The sequence below is a fragment of the Pteropus vampyrus genome, unplaced genomic scaffold (assembly GCF_000151845.1).
Source record: "Pteropus vampyrus isolate Shadow unplaced genomic scaffold, Pvam_2.0 Scaffold156, whole genome shotgun sequence".
Classification (NCBI taxonomy): Eukaryota; Metazoa; Chordata; class Mammalia; order Chiroptera; family Pteropodidae; genus Pteropus; species Pteropus vampyrus.
The window spans coordinates 1,902,442-1,923,837 of NW_011888937.1; the positions used below are offsets into that span (position 1 = coordinate 1,902,442).

General features: G+C 34.5%; 1 protein-coding gene across 1 annotated transcript in view; it reads right to left on the reverse strand.

Moving 5' to 3' along the window:
• The window catches only part of DNAH6 (dynein axonemal heavy chain 6), a 262,220-nt gene that overhangs the window by 230,607 nt on the left and 10,217 nt on the right, over positions 1–21,396 (reverse strand). Inside the window, exons 4-9 of the mRNA XM_023536421.1 lie at positions 11,614–11,881; positions 6,007–6,141; positions 5,820–5,919; positions 5,023–5,140; positions 3,703–3,871; positions 1,377–1,493 (exon numbers count right to left, since the gene is read on the reverse strand). Of these exons, the coding sequence (XP_023392189.1) occupies positions 1,377–1,493; positions 3,703–3,871; positions 5,023–5,140; positions 5,820–5,919; positions 6,007–6,141; positions 11,614–11,881 (907 nt within the window). The remainder of the gene's footprint in view (positions 1–1,376; positions 1,494–3,702; positions 3,872–5,022; positions 5,141–5,819; positions 5,920–6,006; positions 6,142–11,613; positions 11,882–21,396) is intronic.

A 21,396-nucleotide genomic window follows, 5' to 3' on the forward strand; every position in this document is an offset into this window, starting at 1 on the left:
TTCCTTAGTGAGGCTCCAACCACAGAGAACTCAGTAGTCTGCTTGTCCTTGTAAATATTCTAAAATAGCCCATCTGATAAGTTACAGAATCATAGACTGCTGGGATTGGAAGTAACCTTAAAACTCATCTGCTTTCTCATCTTACAGATGCATAAACTTAACCCCAGAGAGGTAAGTGGTTTCCCAAGGCCAAAGAGCTTATTAATTGTAAAGCGAAGTTTAGAATCTAGAGAGCCTGATTACTAGTGTTTTTGTGCCACAATATGCCAGCCAACAACAGAAAATATAGACTCCAATTGGTTTACTAATTTCTGCATGTACACAAATGTGGAAGGCAGAATTCCACGATGGCTCCAAGATTCCCTCCCTCTGGTGTACACGCCCTGTTAGCCCCCTCCTCCTGAGTATGGGGAGGGGGGCTGTGAATATGATGGGCTGCCACTCCCATGATTAGGTTACATTATATGGGACATTGAAGAGATTTTGCAGATATAATTAAGGGCTCAAATCAGTTATTTGACATTGAGTTCATCAAAAAAGTAATTATATGAGTAGACCTGACTGAATCAAGTGAAAGCCATTAAAGGAGGGATTGGGCCCTTCCAGAAGGAGATTATCCAGTTGGTCTTGAAGAAACAAAGACCCATATTGTAAACTGCTAACAGAATTGGCCACAAGGCAAGAAGCTACAGGTGCTTTCTAGGATCAGAGGGTGGCCTCCAGCTGACAATGCTCAAGAAAACAGGGACTTCAGCCTTACAGCTGCATAAAGAGAAATTTTTCCAACCACCTGAGGAAACTTGGAAGTGGGTCCTTTTCCAGGTAACCTGTGAGGAGACCTCATCCCAGCCAATGCCTGAAAGATGCTTCGAGGGGCCCTGAGGCAGAGGGTGAGCTAAACAGTGTCCAGACTCCTGACTCACAGAAACTGTGAGATAGTAAATGATTGTTTTTTTAAGCTGACAAATTTGTGGTAATTTATTACATAGCAATAGATAGCTAAACAACATTTTCTTAGATGCAGCATACTTAAAATGATTTCCAAAAATAGTACTTATAACAGTGATTTCTTGGGCTCATATTGAGAGAGGCCTATAATCAATTCTAAATTTTGTATAGAATATATTCTCTTGTTGGTATCCCTACCAAGCCCCTGATATGTCCCAAGTTAAAGGAAATTTGCTAAACTGTAGACAGTTTTTATGCAGACGTAATACTGTGCACAGAACAAAGCTTTCTCTTTTTCTAATGATCATTTTGGAGGAGTGACAACAGCAACACTGCCAATCATTTGATAGTAAACAGTTGCTTCATTTACCAAAAAAGTGCTTATATATGGATGGTACATGATGGATGGTACATGAAGAAACACACACCAGAAAGTCCTCCACAGAAGGCTCGAAGAGTAGTGACTGGACTGTCAAAATCAGTTCTGTGAGGAACATGGGGATGAGAGATTCATCGTCTTCCTGCTTTTCCGTCACAGAGGGCCCCTGGAATGAGCACATTTGCAGTGTTATAAAGATACGAGTATCAGAGTGTTAAACAGAAGATCTCTGTATTATTACAAGAGGCACATAAACTTAAGCTTAGACAATTAGTTGATTTTATAATGTTGGCATGCCTTTCAAAGATTATTACCATAGAAATTTAAAAACAAAGGCAGATATTGAAAAACTGCATAACAATGTAAAACATCGCTCTTTGAAAAAACACTATAAATAAAATGGAAAGGCAAGCAACAAACTGGAAAAATGTATCAGTGACGTATATAGCAGATAGGAGGTTGATAATATATAAATAGAAATATACTTGATATACTCAATAGAACTATATAATCATAATATAATAATTAATACATAAGTAGAAATGTACTTAAAGAGAAAAACAGGCCAAGGGCATAACCTGACATTTCTTAAAAGGAATATACAAAGGATTAATCAACTCTCTCCTCTTTCTCTTCCTCGAGATAGTTTATTCATTAATAACATTTATTATTTACTGTGTGTCAGGGAGTGCTAAGCAGTCATATAAATTCCACACCAACCATATGTGGCTGGTATCATTGTTAATCTCATGAGAAAACAGAATCTGAAAAAGGTAAGACATTTCATCCAGGACACACTGGTAAGTAAGAGGCAGACACAGATCTTTCTGATTACCACACCTATGTTCTTATCCCTGCACTGGGGCAGCAATAAAAGAACTATAACATTAAAAAGCGGTGATATATTACTTTACATCCATCAGATTGACAAAGGTAAAAATGAATGATACTATCTAGTGTGTATGTGGGTAAATGCTCATTATCAAACATTGCTAGGGAGGTTGTAAATTGACACAAAACTTTCTGGACAGTTATGCATCAAAGCCTTAGCGAGTGAACATATTTCTGACCCAACAATTCCACAGCTAAGAATCTCTTCTAAGGGGAAGAATCAGAGATGTGTGAAAAATGTACAGACAAGAATGTTCTTTGCATCAGTATTTGTAGTAGTGAGAAAGTGATCAATATTAGAAAATTATTTATTGTTATTTACAAGATGTATAGCACATTTCTATGTGAGAATATTATATGATATTGACTTGGGAGATTTTTCATAACATATTGCTAAATAGAAAAAGCAGGTGATAAAGCATTAAGTAAAGTATAATATCCATTTTCCCTTTGGAAATAGTTATCTTCAGAGAGCAGAGGATGCTTTTCTATGTATATTTCTGTGTTTTTCAAATTTTCTGCTCTAAGCATATATTACTTTTATAATTAGAAAAATAAATATTACTTTTTAAATGTGATAGTATTTAGAAAAAGGAGGAATTGAGAATATGGGTGGAGAAGAAGTAATGAAAAGGAGTATGCAACTAAAATTCATCTTTTGGATTAAAAGGAAACTATAGCAAAGAACATTAGTCCTTAAACTGCATAGTTGGGTTTCCTGGGAAGGAAGTTAAAATATGGAGGTTAAGAAGCTAGCTAATACCAGGTAAGCATGTTTTGCAATGTTTTTAGGTATCCAGCATGAAGCTATTATCCAGATTGGAGTCAGGGAAAGCTTATTGGGAAATGTGGATATGAGATAATATGATTTCTCTTAGCTATGCTAGAATACACAGTCAAATTTGTATCCCTACATCTCAAACATCTCAAATTACTCTGTGTTTCTAAGATGACCTTCCTCCCAAGAGGCAATCCAGTCAAAGCACAAAGGCTTGCTTCCATGATTTGCTTCTTCCAACCTCTAAACCATTGCTTATCCCTTCCATTTATACCACCTTCCCTGCTTCTCTCTGCCAGTTAATGCCCATAATGACCCCAAACTACAAGTTTTTTGGGAACGAGGATCCTATTTATGCTTTTCATCACTACATACCCAACACCCAATGTACGGATTGGTACACCCAATGATAGGATGGGTACTTAAGAAATAATTGTCAAATGAACACATAAATAATCTTTAGCAAATTCCTATGAGAGAGACAGCAACATTTAGCACAGTGGATGCTTTATTATTAGATATTTGTTGGTATGCTGATTGTCACTCTGCCATTTCATATGCATATAGTAGGCTTTGATTATACCGTGAAATTCTCTAGCATTTCTCCCATTTTTTCAGTACACAGAAAATAGCATAATCCATAGTGCACAGTAAGCACCCAATAAATACTAACCAATGAATTTTCTTAATTTTTGTCTGAATATACCTTTTTATCAGTGACTTCAGACTTCTCTTCAGTAATCCATTTCTGAATGACATTTGCTGAAGGTGTTCGTTTCAGCTTGTCAGTGAGATAATTCAAAAGAGAGTTAACAGAATTTACTGTTAGGACGTGCATTGTGTTCTCAATTAGATAGTCATTTAGACGAATAAAGCTTGAAAAGAAAAAAATACAGCTTCAGTTTTCTATATTCACTACATATTTTTGAAAGTGACTCTAAAGCAAATATTTAAAATTTAAAATATCATAATTTCTCTTTTAATTTCCATTTATATTACAGTATCAGAGATTTATTGTCCAGAAAAGTTGTTCTTGGACATTTTTCATTTTAAAAAACAAGTATATTCAAATATATAGCATCAATTTAGTTAGGTGTTCTAACTATTCAATAGGATATTAGTGAGCAATATATTTGTTAAGGAAAAAGCACCTAGCTCATCCAGACAAAAGGGCCATAAGATTTTTTAAAGATGCTTTAAAAAAGAAATCATTAAATATACATTATCTATAACTTACATTCTAAAGGTAACTGTGTGACATATTTGCTATTGGATAAATGTCCTTTTATGGCAATTACTAACCCAAAGATGCACATTTTATGTTTCCTTACTGGAGGGCTTAGAATGCAGGCTGAGTCAGCAAGACACTTAAAATAACCATTTATTCTGGTTCAGTGGAGCCCAAGGAGCCTCTGGCACCTGTAGGCTTACAAATGGTGGCCTTAGGGACTGCTTCACTGACTTCTGTTGTGACACAGACATTATCATCATATTATCTCATATATAAACTGATGCACCATTAAGATTTATTAAATAGACAACTGTAAAAGTTGAGCTAAGTTAATGAGCACTGAGTAACAATAATCAGTGTTTCATACTGCCACAAACATTTCAGGTAATGCTTGGCAATTTTGTTTGCAAGAGTTATCTGCAGTAATGAGGCTTTAGAATGTGGGGCAATGAAGCTGTGTACAAATCTCTGTGTGCCTGATTTCTTATCTATCCTACTCCAGGCGGAGCTAGAGGGAAACAAAGCTGTAGAGATCAAAGAGGAGTTCTTGGCCTTGGACATGCCCTCCACTCTCCACCAGCTCACCATTCCCAGCAGCTGCTTTCTTTGCTGGGGGGTGGGGTGGGGTGGAGTGGGCACTGGAGGGGCAGGCTTCCGGGGTATGCATTCAGGTTACCATATCCTCTAAATCCCTCATCACTATTAGTGAATTCTACAATAAAGGCTTTAACTTTTAATAAAACTTGAGAATGATGGATGCCCCAATTTTTCTTAAAAAAAAGAATGATCACTTACCATGTCAGCCTTACACAGTGATGCCTTTTGCTGGCCTGCTCTGTGTATGTCATTTTCTCAGAGTCTGCATAAGCAGACAAGTCCAAGAGACCTCCACTCTCTGGCACTTTACCGTAATCTAAGAATAGCAGAAGACACATCAAGAATTATTATGTAAAAATTCCATTTTTTCCAATATGGATTAAAAGACAAGTAAAATTCTTCAAAAACAACAAAATACCTTGGTACATGAGGTATTTCAAACTCTAGAAAACACTCCAGTTATCTAAAGAATTTCACATCAAAGAATTTCAACTCAACAAAAGACTGTAGACAGTTTATTGACATTCTTTTTAACAGGATTCAACCGGTGTGCCGTGCCATCTCTTCCCCAGAAACATATTTACCTTCATTTTCCACCTGCATTTTAGTTTTCTTTTAAAGTCCATGCCAGGTGGGGCCAATCCTAAGATCCACTCAGTCCCTTAATTTTAACAAACCTATTGCTTGTTCTTGTAGGTTGGACATGTCTTTAAGCACAGAGGCTCTGAGTCCACTATAAAATGCTTGTGAAATAAAGATTCTGTAACCAATTTAGAAATACTATACACGAACAGGGGTAATGCAAGGAAAATGCACTATTGACTGTTTTTGTTCTTTTAAAATATACATTGAATTTATAATCTAGCAAGCAAGTTTGGAAGAATTGAAAAAACAGGATAATTATTTAAACTTAAGAAAAGTAAAAAATTAATATTTTAAAAAGCCATCGCTTCTGACCTATTAAAGTTTTTTCCCCTTCCTACCCTCATACATACACTCATCAGGAATAAATCCTGCAGCACGCAGAGAAATGAGACATGCCTTCCTGACCACGCCTTTTGCCTCATTTCGAAATTCTTCTAGGCGCTGGGTCACCTAAGACATTAACGAGATGTATAGTTAGTGGTACTAAAGTAGCAATAATAGAAAAAAATCTTGAAACTAATAGACAAAATTCTTTACCTCTGCCAGCCGTATGACTTGTGCAGCCTTAAATTCTTGCAGGGTGTAGGTGTGACCTTTTTCAATATGACAAAGCCCCATAAAACTCAATTGATAACACAGTTCATTTATTTTAAGAAGAGCTGGTCGCAAATACTAAAAGAAAATAGGAATATATCGTTATTTAGTTAAAAAACCCATCTTTTAAAAGTATAAAGGTATTTGGAAAGCAAGGATGTTTATTAAGAAAAATAAATAGCTATGTGAACTTTAGCCACAACTACGAGTGCATATATTAAACAGGAACACTTCTGAAATGTTGTTCTAAATTTACTCTTTGAATTACCAGATTTCATTTGTCTAAATTTCTTTCTTTTCATTTTGAATATGTCTTTTAGCTATGAAATTGAGGGCAAGGAACAGAGTACTTGGCAAATCTTAAATTTCACTAGATTTGTCCAATGGCTACTAAAAGATTCTTGGTGTCACCTTTAAGACTACAATGTCTAGTCACTATGATAATGGAGGGGCTCATCTATTGATCTAAGAGGCTATGACATAGAACAGAGACAAATTTAACTTTAAATTTCCAGTGGGTATAAAGTTGCTGAAAAGAAAATTCGGTCACTATTAAAAACCTGTCTTGCAAGGTGAGCTGGAGAATAGTGGATGTATTTGTGAAATTCTGCTATATTATATTAACTTAATGTTCTCCATACCACCATCATAAATGAGTTGTAGGCTGTTGGCTTCAAAAGCACATGTTCTAAGAATATTCCAAGGCCATTCATTCTGACTTCTAATCTAATCAAAGGAAGAGCAGTTACATTATCTAAAGTTAACATTAATTTATTTATGTAGGACACTGGTTTATGTGTTCTATACTTTTCCAGGAGCTTCCAAAATAGGACAAACAACAGTTATATAGACCAGTTAGTAATTAATTCTACATACAAATAAAGGGAAGGTATAATTAGTAGAGTCCTAAATGAAGACAATTTTGTGAGAAAACACCTAGGAAGTCATATAGTCTTTAAGGTTAATCTCATAGGGAAATTTGCGTAATAAAAAGGAAGCAAAAGTTTAGAGGCTGAGTCTGTGAAATGAAATAAGATACTAAATAAACTAACTTGAGTATAAGAGTAAGGATGGGGCAGTGAAACAAGAAAGTTCAGAGTACTCTGGAGACAGTCCTTGAAACAAAAATATAAGTTCCATTCAGTAAAGGAATCCAAGTTCTAAAGCAGAACTGACATTGATGGTCTTCTAAAAAGTGAGAGTTTGACAGTAGGGAATTTTTTGGAAGAAAAAATATATAACCTAAGAAATTACTTTAGCTTAACCTAAACATCTGGCTGTCCGCATAAAGGACAGATGTGAAAGCTGTTATGAATAGAAAAGAGATTAAAGGTGTTTTGTACCCCTCCGGGTTGTTTCTGCTGTTAGTAAATTTCAGACGGATCTGGATGAAGTGGTTCACTTTTGGGCTGTTATATTAACAGTGCCCATTGAAGGAGATATGGATTAAGCCCCATTTTAAGTTATTAACAGGACTGTAAGAGGAGAATTTGTCACCTTGATGGTGGTTTTTGATATGTAAAAGACTGCAGTAGCTATAATTTTTGCTGCCCAGGACACTTTCTCTGACCTACCTACAATTCTTCTGGTGATAGAATCCCTCTTTGTTTTGGAAAACTCATTCCCATGTGGTTTTGATAAGGATGACACCTCACTTTCTTTATCACAGGAATTAGGAATAGGCACATATCCAGCCTTATCTTATCAGAGTACTACTAGCTGTGCAGTGATTGGTTCAGGATTGGGCATGTAGCCAACCTGAGCCAAGAAGTGTTCTCTCCAGCATCTCTAGTAAGAGATATTCTCTTTTCATTAAAAGAGTCAGCAGTAACTAAAGCTACAAGTGGTGCTCATTCTAAGAGCCCAACAGAGAATGAAACAGAGACAGAAATATAGAACTGAAAGATGGAAAAAGGAAAAAATAAAGATAACAAGATATTATTTGAACTTCTATATTCATCCATGCATAAGGGTATTCATTCACGCCTTGAATTTCTTTATTACATGAGCGTTTGTTTGTTATTATTGTTGAAGCTCATTTAAATTGAATTTTTGTCAATTGCACTGGAAATAAGTGTCAATAATTCAGAGACGGAAAATCAATGTTATTCATCTGGGAATTGGTGACTAGGTCAGAAAGCCTATGAGGAAACATTAGAGACTTTGGAGGATAAGTGCAGAAAAGCGGCATATGCTATAAAAAAATCTATGAAAATCAGGGTCATGCAGAGGTGCTATTTTTGGTTAGAATGCAGGAACCCTTTAGATTTGCTAGTCTTGCTTTCACTATGGCATCAAACCTGTAATTTGCCTAACCTGAGTCATCAGAACATCTGGGTGCTCTGTATAATTTAGCACTTAGAGAACCCACTGGAGCTGTAGGTCTTGGCCCACTCAGAGGCTCTGGGCTCAAGTTTCTCATGTACATTTCTGACCTAGTACAGAAAGGGCTACAGCAAAAGGGACATTCCTTCATAAGTGGAGGAACAGTTATGTAAACCTATGAAATTAAGAGTGGTTTGTCTGCAAAGCAATGACTGACTAAAAATAAAAAATGAAAGGAACTTAATTACAAAGGGACATTCAAATTAAAACAAATGAGTGACAGTACTTGAGTGAATGTGAAAAATAACAAAATTGCCTGAAAGTATCACATACAACAAAATGACACATTATTAGAAACCTGCAAAATCATCAAGTATCTAGCAGGTTAAAATCATGTGCGACATTAGATAACATTGAAAAATTAATACTAAATATACACTTCAGTCCAGAGAAAAGTGAAACCTGGAAATGTAGGAGAGTAGAAGACACTTAAAAAAACTAGGCATAGTCCCAGATGGCTTCATTGATGAATTCCACCAAACATTCAAAAAATATTAATGCTAAGGCTTCATAAACTCTTTCATAAAACGGAAGAGGGCATATTTCCCAGCTCATACTATAAAGCCAGTATTATCCTGATAGCAGAACCAGACAAACATCCCAAGGGAACAAAAACAAAACTGTAGACCATCTTCCTTATGAATATACATATCCTCAACAAAATGCTAGCAAACCAAATCTAGAAATATATAAAAAGGATTATACACAATGACCAAATATGATTTATCCCAGAGATGCAAGGTTGGTTTAATATCTGAAAATCAATTATTGTAATAAATCATACCAATAGAATAAAGGGCAAAAATTACATGAAAATATCAATAGATGCAGAAAAAAGCATTTGACAGCATCATAATGGCTTCATGATAAAAACATTCAACAACTTGGAGTAGAAAGGAACTTCCTCATAACATCATACTTAAGCTTTCCCTCTAAGATCAGGAATAAGACAAGTATTTCTGCTCTATGACTTCTATTTAACAGAATGTTCTAATTAGGAATTTAGGCAAGAAAATGAAATACAAGCCATCTATATTGGAAAGGAGGAGTAAAACTGTATTTAGTTGTAGATAACATATACTTGTTTAGAGTATCCTAAGGAATACGCGCATGTGCGCAAACACACACCACACACACACACACACACACATACACACACAAACCTGACTATTAGAGTCCATAATTAATTCTGGAAGCCTTCAGGAAACAGGCTCTTTATAAAAAATAAGTTATATTGCTATATTTTAATTACAAAGGATTTTAATTACAAAGGAACATTCAAATTAATTACATATAATATTTATATATTCTATACATGTACTATATATAAAATAAAAAATCTAAAATGAAATTTAAGAAAAACAATTCCACTTACAATAGTATCAAAAAGAACAAAATATTTAGGAATAAAGTTAGCTAAAGGAGTACCAAACATATACTCTGAAAACTACAAAACAGTGTTGAAAATATTCAAGATCTAAATATATGGAAAGGCATTGTATGTTCATGGACCAGAAAAGATAATACTGTTAAAATGACAACAGTTTCAAAAATGATCTACAAGTTTAAAGCAATCCCTATCAAAATCTCAACTGGCTTTTTGCAGAAATTGACAAGCCTATCTTTAAGTTCATGTGGAAATTCAAGGGATTAATCACTTTGGGACTATACTAAAACCACTAAATTGTATACTTTAAATGGGTGAATTATACAGTACATGAATTACATTTCAATAAAGTTAAAATGAGGAAATGTAGGCACAGGTGCCAATAAGACTGTAACCAAAAAATTCATAAAAAGGAAAATTTCAAGGGCAGCTTCACATTTCTCTTTAACTCAGGGTAGGGGAACCAGCACTCCCATCCCCCATGTACACAATTAACCAATTGTAAATATAAAACTAGTGATTAAGTGTGTGGGTAATTATAACATCTAATAGATATTTAAGCCAACACAATAAGTCTGTTAGTTAGGTCAATTTAAGATTAAAAGGATGAGAACTTAATAGTCTGCTAGAAAGATACTATTAAGGAGAAAACACTATTGGTATGAATGGTAGACAGAGAAAATGATAACTCTCAGCACATAAAACAAGAGAACAAGCCTTAAGGATTGATAGAGGTAACTTTAGAGACAAATATAGGAAGAACTATTTTATATACCAAGTAGCAAATTTATGAAATGCATAGTGTCCAAGACATGGTAAAAGATGAAAGGTGGTAAAAAGGTAGTAAAACAGGTTCAAATGAGTGATGGATCCTTCATGAAATGAGATGTCTAGGGGTTATGCTTGATATCAGGAAGGATTAGAATATTTTCCACAACTCAGAATGCTTAATAGAATGGATGACCGAGATGGTACAACTTATATATTTGTTTTGCACTAGTATCTATTTAGCCTTTAAAGTTCCTTTATTGTTTGACTGTCGTTTTGATAATAATCTTTCAGATTATTATATGAAAAGGAAATGACCAGTAAAAAGCAAACTTGAGGCTTCTGATTTGAGAGGGTGGTGACTCAGTGTCATAGAAATAGACAGCCGAGAATCCAGTACTCTGAGCATGACACTGATGGTAATTCCAGTTCAACCCAGGGGCCAAATAGAACTCTAACATAAGTTGAAATCAGTGAGTGCGTAGAGATTTTAAATATGGCTACACATTCTTTAACAGTAACTTTTCCCATAATTACCCCATCCTCCAAAGTACATATTAAGTTTTCCCTACTGTCTGAATCCAAGGTAAAGGAAAACATATGATACATTGGGAGGTACTGGCCTATGAAAACAGCCCCCAAATTATTTTGGACCATAAAGTCCAAAATGTCTCAAAGATAAGAGGAGTAATGGGGGTTACCTCCAGTCTACTCTGCTCAAAAGGACATACAACTTTCCTGATCGTCAACAAAGACAGTCATGAATCCAAACCTCTAAGACTGCATCTAATCAAAGGAGACCTGTGCAACTCTCATACTTTTGCACTTTGCAACCCTAGTTTAATGTAGAAACCCTCCTAGACTGCCAGACACTTAAAGGAGGAAAATTGTGAATTCTCTTAAAAAGATGAAATACTCTATTTCAGGAACAATCTATATCAACACCTATAACAGATCCACACTATTTTTCTGTGAATAATTCTTTTAAAATATGATTAATAAATACATACATGATTGACAATGAACAAATTATTTTGTAGAGATTTTCGACATCCGCTGATTTTCTTGGAGCGCACATTCTTCTTCCACACATTAAAAGCTTTCCATTTCCGGAAAAGTGAAAATATAGGAATCTTAATGAGTTCTCTGTGATATAGATATTCCTGTTCCCATCGATCAATTTCAATAAATTCAATGTCGTCATTATAAATGTGTGTTATTGCATTTTTGCTAATAGTATAGTAGTCATTTTTATTGATGTTCTCATAACTTACAACTCTGTGAACAAATAAAAAATCAGGACAAGTGAATAAAGTATTCAATACAAAATTAAGCAATTACATTACTTTTTGTTTTAAAGAGATAAAACATTTCTGGAAAACAAATACTTAAAATTTTTAAAAATTCCGACAAACTACTTTTAGATTGAATAAATTACTCAAGGAAAGGAGGGGAGATGCTTTTTAACAACAATTGGACTTATTATAGCTCTTAAAGGTTTTTACAAAAACAAATCAATTATAGATTTTTAAAAGCTAGTAGCCCTATATGAAATCTACCTGGAAATAAGTTTTTATTTATTATTAACTCTTTATAAACTATTCAATAATAATAGTGTAAAAGTTTTACATTAACCACATTGATAGAATTATAAGATCAAAGCAAGAAAATATGAATTTAATAAGTTTAGAATCAAGACCCAGATTAAGCTAAAAATATGTCCAATTTATCACATAACAAAATAATTATTATCGAGATTTTTTTTCAAGATATCCTTCTTTCAACTGTCATCAAGAGCATTCTTCAACCTTGTGTGTTATAGGGAATAGATCAAGTGAAGAAAAAAGTAAGACTGGAATAAAAACAGAAGTAGAGATAGGAGAAGGAAACAAAGTAATGAGAATAGAAAGGGCTAGTTCTCTAAAACTTCTTAACATAAGAATTTACCTACAGGCACAAATATATTTTCCATAATTTTAGCATTAACATTGACATATTGTATGCAACTTTGACTATTTATTCAATAGTAGGACATGTGTGAAATATATTATGATATAGCAAGTTATTAAAATATATTTAGGAATCCAGAAAAATAAAATGTATGAAGATTCTATGGTAGTTTAGAATAATAAAAGTTAAGTGCAAATTACGTATATTAACAAAGATTAGATGGGAACACTTTGGTGAAATCAACTGTTCCCACGTCTAAGTTCTCTGCTGGTCCTTAGCTCTGCATTCTGAACCTCAAGGTCATGGCCTTTTAGCATATATAGCCTTCAGTCATCTGTGAAGTCCTTAAAATTGTTGTGTGTAAACAAATTTATGTACACGTGTGTGATAAGTTTTGAGGGAATTAGAACAAAATTCTCATATGCTTTGGGTCTGTTGATCAAAAAACTAAAGACCATTGGCATAAATCATTTTCAGTTTTCCATTTTTATTTTTGTTTTAATAAAACTAAGTTTAAAAATCTATCTTTTTTAAAAAATTAGGGCATACAGGACCAGAATGAAAGCAAACCCAAACCTAGAGCTGTTCATGTGAGCACACAAGGGAAGCTGTGGACAGGGGACAGAGTCTTGAAGGTCACTCTCCTACTTCAGTGCTGTAATGGGAAAAACGTCAATCTTTTCAGCTTTCACCTGATTCCACTATTTGACTCTTTGTGTTCTAATTAACTCACATCAGAAATGTCTAGGAAAATACCAGGAATTATATGTTGCCGGTGCAGTATATGGAAGACATTTAAAATGTTTTTTCTTTATTCTTTGTTAAGAGCTGAAGATATAATTGGGACATTCTTGAGGTGATTCTCTCCAAAATGTGAAATCTCAACTTGTCTCTGAAATTGTAATCAACTTCAGATGTTTCATTAACATTAGTCATCAAAACAACCAAAAAGCAAGAAAAAACAGTTGACCATGGCCCTAGTGCACATCTGGAAAAAATCACTCTGTGTGGGTTGATCTGCTATTAAAGGCTCTCTAGGTAGCAGGTGTAGTCCATGATGTTCACTTTTAAATTGGTGCTCAGTGCCACTTAGAAATCCTTTTTATTTATATTTTCCTACCTACTCAAGATCCTCATTCTCAAACCCCTGAGCCTTTACCTCCTCTACACATCCCTACTCTGCATGGTGCAAATGCACACACACCAGTCTTTTTCAAAGACTGGATCACCAGCATCAAAATCTAGATTTCTGGATGCAACACAGAATCAGAATCCTTACGTATGAAACTCAAGACTATAGTTTAATAAGTTCCCTGAGTGATTCTGATATACCATAATGTTTATGAACCAATGAACTTTATTGGATAACAAACAACAAAAAAAGGAGTGACAAGGTGGGCTCTCCCATGTACCTTCACTAGAAAATGATCATACTGTGTTTTTATCTTCTGAGTGTATCTCTCATGATTTCTTCCAAATAGAGATGGAGAAGTTTCACCTCACTTTTTCTAACTCTCCTGACTTTTGGCTACTTTTCCTCTGCATTTAAAATGTGCAGAACTTCTCTTTAATTTGTATAAAGCTTCCCTTTAGCTAGTAGAAAGCTTTTTCTTGACCCTGCTGTCCAATTAACTTAAAATCCCACGTCTTCCTTCCCTTAAACTTCCATTATAGTGGTATGTGCCAGTTGGCCATATCCTCCCCATCCGTTCCGTCTTAAAGTTTCCAAACACTGGTCTCGTTCTTTACTACTTTAATAAACATCTTTTCTCAAAGATGAGCAGGGAACTTCCTTCAAGCTCAATCCAGGTGGTAAGTAGAAGGGGCAGCATGATCAAAAAAAAAAAGCTTTGCAAGAATTAAGAAAGCCTATGCAGTTCTCAGTAATCCTATTCTCTTTAGACTTTCCAGTTCATTACTGAACTTGGACTTCCGTGCTTTGCTCCACACTCTCCACTTCAGAGCACTTATCCATTTCAGGAATTGATCCACCACTCTTATGCTAATAACTGCCTTATTCAGACTTTCTTGGTATTCAGGATTCAGCCTCAAACTACGGCTGCCTCTTGGGTAGTTATTTTTGATGTCTGTTTCATCCAGATCTTTGAGGAAATATCAGAAAAAAATAGGCTTTCTTTAAGACCTAAAATAAGAACTCGATTTAAATACTGTGATATAAAATTCCTACTTTGCTGATAAAAAAGATCCAATCAATTAAACAGAGATCCTTAGATAGTTAACAAATCAGACTAAGATGAATGTCTTGAATAAAATTACATTTAGCAATGTATTACTGGGGAAAAAGTATCTGTACTGTTTTCTTGCTGTTCAACATGGAATCAGAGTCCCTTGTCAAATTATTTTACTTTAGAATGTGTCTCTATCCAAATGAAATAAAACTTAGACTCCAAGACTTCTATTCATTTCTAAAAGCATGTGTATCTTATCTGAATCATATGGAGAGAGAAAAATCGCATCACACTTGTGGTGGTCATAAATTGTCCTGTTGGTGTTCATTTCAGACATAACTCAAAGTATACTTACTAGGGTTCTAAAAAAATATTTTTCCTTCTGGAATTAATTCCTCAATTTTCCAAAACAGTAAGATCTTGATGTGATTTGTTATTTCAAACAGCAGCTTTATCTGTTGTTATACCGTGTAGTGATTGAAAATGCTTCTTTAAACCAGTCTACCAAGGCTAATATTGCAGAAACATCATTTGTGTCATAAGACTCTTCTGCTCAAGAATTTTGAATAGCCTCCTATTGCTTATATCATTTAATACAAATTATTCCGTCAGCTGTTTGTGGCACTCTCCCCCGTCTCATATTAGTTCCTTTTTGTCCACAGAAATCACTTTTTAGTCTGGGTGATTTCTGTATCATATCCATCCTAGGTTGTATTTGAATGTATACATATGTCTGTTCATCCTGTTCTCTCTTCCCATCTCTTATAAATTTCTGATTTCTACAGCAAGGGAGTTCTTTCTTATCTGCTTTAAGGTAGTGGGGTAAGTTAGATAAGCTCATTTGGCCCTATGCAAATACAAGTTCTCTTATTATTTTCATTATTATACAATTTTGTTATAATATGAACATATTTATTGGATAAAGATAAGCAAGGAAATGCCTAAAAAATATTAGCCATTTCCTGAGTTCTGCATTTATAAACCTTAATCTATGTGATGATGGTCAATATCATGATTCAGTGAGTTTAGATCTAACCTGAACTAGAGAAGAGAAATGGCTTGCTTTGCTTCGGGTTTGATTAACCAGAAATGGTAAGATATTTGATAAGAAACTCCTTTTTACCTATAAAATTAAATAAAGACATAACTAATAAGAAACTTTCAAGTTTCTTCAACAAAAAAGTGCTCTAGGGCCAATAGTTCTCAATGTACAGCCCTTTGAACAGCAGCATGTAGGCTGCATTCCGGACCCACTGAATCAGAAACTCTAGAAATCCAACAATCTGTGTTTTAAAAGTCCTGTAGGGCTTCCTAGAGAACTGCTGCTCTAAGTCCATGGTGTGCAAAGCTGGTTGAATATTAGAATCATCTGGTGAGTTTTAAAGTATTTCTTTAAAAAGCTCAGTCTCCACCACAGACCAAGTAAATAAATCTCTGGGAATGGGATCTGGGTGATTCTAATTAGCAGCCAAGGCTGAGAACCACTGCCCTGGGTTCTTCAATTTTTTTTTTTTGTATAAAATTAAATCATCCCTTATTAAATTGTCATAACCTCAGACAAAACAGGCTTAGAAACTACCTGAGAACCAACTTGATCACTTAGAAAGTAATATGGTACAAGCCTAGTGTAAATGTTTATATGGTCCCACTAGACCAAGGCACATAATTATTATTCACAGAATCTTAATCATAGCAGATATCTTACGGCAAAGGGTTCCTTGGTTACACAAGACAGAAATGCGTAATTAGCATTACTTAATTTACAGTTTTTTAATCAGCGCAATTGACATTTTGGACCAGGCAATTCTTTGTTGTATGGGGTTGTTAAGCAGCATCCCTGGCCCCTTCCCGCATGAAACCAGTATCACCAATCTCTCCAGTTATATTAACCAAAAATCTCTCCAGACATCTCTGAATGTCTCTTGGGGGACAAAATCTCCTAGGTTGAAACCAGGGATTTAATTTAATGTTTCTCAAGCTTACATGATCACAGAATTTTTTTTTTTTTTTTACTGTTTACTTATCACTTAGATCTGATGTTCCTGGACATACACATTGAGAAACACTGAGGTAGAGGAAACGCTGTCTTCTTTCTTGGCTTTCTATGTATTCTAAAGATGCTTAAAATTTAGGGAGGGCTCTGCCATACATTCTGACTTATCCATTAATTCTAATATTTTTAAAACTGACATTGCAGAGTATTAAAATTGAAAGATGGGAGTATCAGACATTATTCTGAATTTTTACCTGCAAATCACAAAACAATATCAAATCGTAGTTATGTATTTTTTTGTCATTTTGTTTTAGGTGGGCTGACCCCTTTTAGTATTTCCTGTAGTGCAGGTCTTGTAGTGGAGAATTCCCTCAATTTTTGTATGTCTGGAAAGGTCTTTATTTCTCCTTCATATCTAAAGGAGAGCTTTGTTGGATACATTATTCTTGGCTGGTAATTCCTTCATTTAATAGTTTGAATATTTGATTCCACTTCTTTCTTGCTTGTAAGATTTGTGCTGAGAAGTCAGATGATAATCTAATGGATTTTTCTTTATAGGTTACTGTCTTTTTTCCCCTTGGCTGCCCTGAGAATTCTTTATTATTCATTTTTGATAATTTTAATATAATGTGTCTTGGAGAAGGCCTTTTTGGGTTGAGATAATTGGATGTTCTATTGACAAACTCCAGTTCATTACTTAGATTTGGGAAATTCTCATCAGCCATTTGTCTGAAAATGCTTTCTGATTCTTGTTCCTTTTCCTCTCCTTCAATAATGCCCATTATTCTTATGTTTCCTTTCCTGATGATATCAGCTAGTTCTTGTATTTCTCTTTCATTATTTTTCATTCTTCGATTTCTCTCTTCTTCCGATTTATTTCTAGGTTTCTGTTTTCGATATCACTGATTCTTTCCTCCATTTGCATGACTCTATTTCTCAAGCTTCCTATTTCATTCTTCATCTCTTTTAGTGCTCTTCATCTCCAGAAATTCTATTTGGTTCTTTTTTTTAGGGGTTCAGTTCCTTTCTAAAAAACTCATTCTGCTGATCTAGTTGCTTTTTCAACTACTAGAATTGTTAATATGAATTATATTGCATCTCATTGAGTTTTTTCAGAAGTACAATCCTGAATTCTCTGTCATTTAAGTCACATATTTCTATGTCTTTAAGCTTATTTTCCCGTGATTTTTCTTTCTTTCTGAGCTGCCTTGTCACCTTGGTTGTTTATGGTGTTTAATGGACTATTTCTCTGCCTGGACATTAATGGAAATGTATTCCATTTCTTTTTTCTTTTTTCCCCCAGAAAGATTTATTACATAAATGTCTCTTTAGCCTGTTGCTAAGAAGGTGTTTTTCTTTTGGTTTCCAGTAGGTGGCATCTAAGTCTCTTGGATTCCTGCTTTGAGACTTAATGCTTTTTTTTTCTTATAAATATTCAATCATGATTGCTACCCTCAGTCTCAGTCCGTCAGTGTTAGTGACAGTTTCAGCAGCGTTTGCTCAAATTCCCCTGGGGCTCCACAGTGTTTGGTCTGGGAGGATATGGGATGGGGTGCACTCTGGGTTGGAAGATAGGGGTTCTTGTGACTTAGTCTCACATTTTGCAACCGCAGCTGGTAATAATCAGCTGCTGCTTCTCTATCATCCCCACTTTGCTTTCTGCCCTGATCCTTGGGCACTGCCGCTGCGTGGAGCTCAGAGATCTCTTAAACAGGGCTGTTCAGGGAACCTGCTGTACCTTCTCTCCTCCTTCTCCTGCAGGGAGCTCCTGCTACAAGAGGCAGCTTCTTTGTTCCTCTTAATCTACCACCCAACTCCTGCAGTCCTGACATCTGGTAGCTCTTAGATGCAGATCACTTGCTCAGATGTGTTTGTGTGTAGGTTTGGTATTGTTTGTTGAGTTTTAGATGTTCAGCTTATTGTTACTTCAAGGGAAGAGATCTAGGGACATCTCTCACTCCACCATGTTTCTGACATCTGACAATGATTTTTAACAATGATTTTTACACTAAATCATTTTACCAATGATTTTTAACCATTTTAAATATCACTTTTCCAAAGTTGAAATCTTGCTTTGAATTACTAATCTGCAGCAGTATGTTTGATTCTATGTTCAAGTTGCTCTTGTAATTTTTTAATTAAGTTCATTGAGGTGCTCCAATGTTATTAAGTAACCCAGTTATGAAACCAAGAACTATCCTTCACTAAATATGCAAAGTTGAATTATTTTCAAAATATTTTCCAATTATTGAAAAAATTCTTCTTCGGATTCTTAATGCACTTAAACCTGGAACAACAAAAAGTGGTATTCTGCTTGTATTTCTTTGTAGAAAGCTAAAAACAGAAGGTTATGTGGTTGCTTGGATTTTATTAGAGCCCATTTTGATAATATTGTTTATTGTAAAATTCATAACTGTTGAGAAACATTTACATATTGAAGTTTCTTCATGAATAAATAATATATTATTTGAACCTCAGGATTATCAGAATGAACTCTAGATAGAATATACATTTTTAAGAAATATTTCCATAATATCTCATTCACCTTGAATATTTATTTCATCTCCAATAGCCTTTTTATTTTCCTCTTCACAACAAAATTCTTCCAAATATTTCATTTCAGGGATTCTAAATAGTGCTGTTATCTAGCAGATATTAATGCCTGTAGATTTATTAATGTGCAATAATACTTTTTTGTTTACAATATTACTTGAATAATGTGCTGGACTGTAGTAATCTTTGTCATCTAATATGCTAATCTAGTGGTATTATTTATTGTTTTACTTTGTTTTTTTGGTTCCAAATAGAGTAATAAAATTTCTAAACAGGTAGGTAAAATACCAATTCTACAATAGTGAGCCATTCTAACATTAAATATTAATTGTGTGTTCTTGCAATACAAGCTTCTTGAGTTTACTGATTAGATACTAATCTAAAAACAGAATTTGGTTTCATATATTTTTCTTGCACATGCCTTAAAAGTTCAAATCCTTTTCTGGGTATGGTAGACATCTTTTGATAAGGTATTGATGTAGCTTGCTTGGCACTGCTGATTCACTTGATAGCATTTTCATACAAATGAGATATTTAAGCAAAAAGACAAAAATATTACTGTGGTTCACAAATCCAAGTTTGAGATAATGCTAACTATATTGCCTAATTTCTAATCTTTTTTTTTTTTTTACTATTGTGTTTATCTTATGACTTATTTTCTTTTCTTTCCGAGCATATCTTTCCATAGGAGCCTCAGTAATAGTACGATATGTCTCTGTTTTGCTTACTTTTTCTTTTTTCTTAATCAGAAAGAGAGATTATTGTCCTAGGTGTAGAAATTATGGAAAATGTTTCCATGGTTTCCTCATTTTGGTGGGTAGTGAAGACATTATTTGATAGGAAACTCAGTCTCATGTGGATCTCACTATCAAGTTTTATCTTGACAGGCAATAGAGCATAGAAATTATGAGCATAGCTTCAGAAGGCAGACCATCGTTTACTTATGGTACTTATTATATCACCTGGGGCAAATTACTTAACTGTTTTGGGCCTCATCTGTAAAATAGATCTGATAACTGTATCTCTCTTAAAGTATTACTCAGAGGTTTAAATGATTTACTATATATAAATACTTTGCCTAGAATGTAGTAAACAATGAATCATTATCTTTTATGATGTAAAATGTGATACTTTGCTTTGGTGTTCTCTCATAAAGCGGGTATATAACCCAACTGTCTAGCCAACAGCTTCCCACTATACCACATGGCTGCCCCTCAATTATAATCACTCTTTTTTAAGGTCTAAGTTCTAAAAATATATAATAATTTGATCTTGACCAGTCTTGTTCTCTGTTCTTTACGCTGTTTGTGATCTAGTTCCTGGTCCTTTACCCAGTTCCTCCTCACTTGCCCCAGACTTAACCAGAGTCACCATTATGCTCCCTTGCTGGGCAAGATGGTCTTCAGCATGGAGTTTTGTACTTACCAGGCTGATATTCCAACATATTTAGACATCTCCTTGAAGCTTATTCTTGACAAAATTGTTATGTCTAACACATACCACTAAATTAATTCTTTAGAATAAATTTGATAAATGCAACTATTTTCTCACTTAGAGGGACTGTGGTAGATATAAATGTAGTGAAACTGCACATTTAATGTATTTTACTACACTTAAAAAGTATATAAAAACATTATATTTTATCACATTACTTTTAAAAGTTTTGTATAACATGTCCTCAGCCTGTTGACCCAGTATTTATTACTTTTAACTTCCAAATTGGCTGCTTCCAGCTATGTAGCATGCAAATCATTATCTTTACTCATAAGGTTTATAATCTTTGGAGCTCAGGCTAGGGAGGAAAATTTAACATCAACCCTAAAATGCAATAACAAACTGTGATTTCAACAATTTTTAAGTGAGACCTGGTATATTACTATAAAGCACTATTACTGTCAGTCCAAATATAAAACGTCAACTCGATTCCTTGAGTAGATGTGCTCACTAGTCTAGAAATACAATTTTGTACAATTTCTCTAATTGTACAAAAGCAGTTTCTAGTCTCATCTTCAACACAGGCAAACCTTAGAGATATTGTGGGTTTAGATCCGAAACAATGCAATAAGACAAATATTGCCATAAAGAAAGTCACACAAATGTTTTGGTTT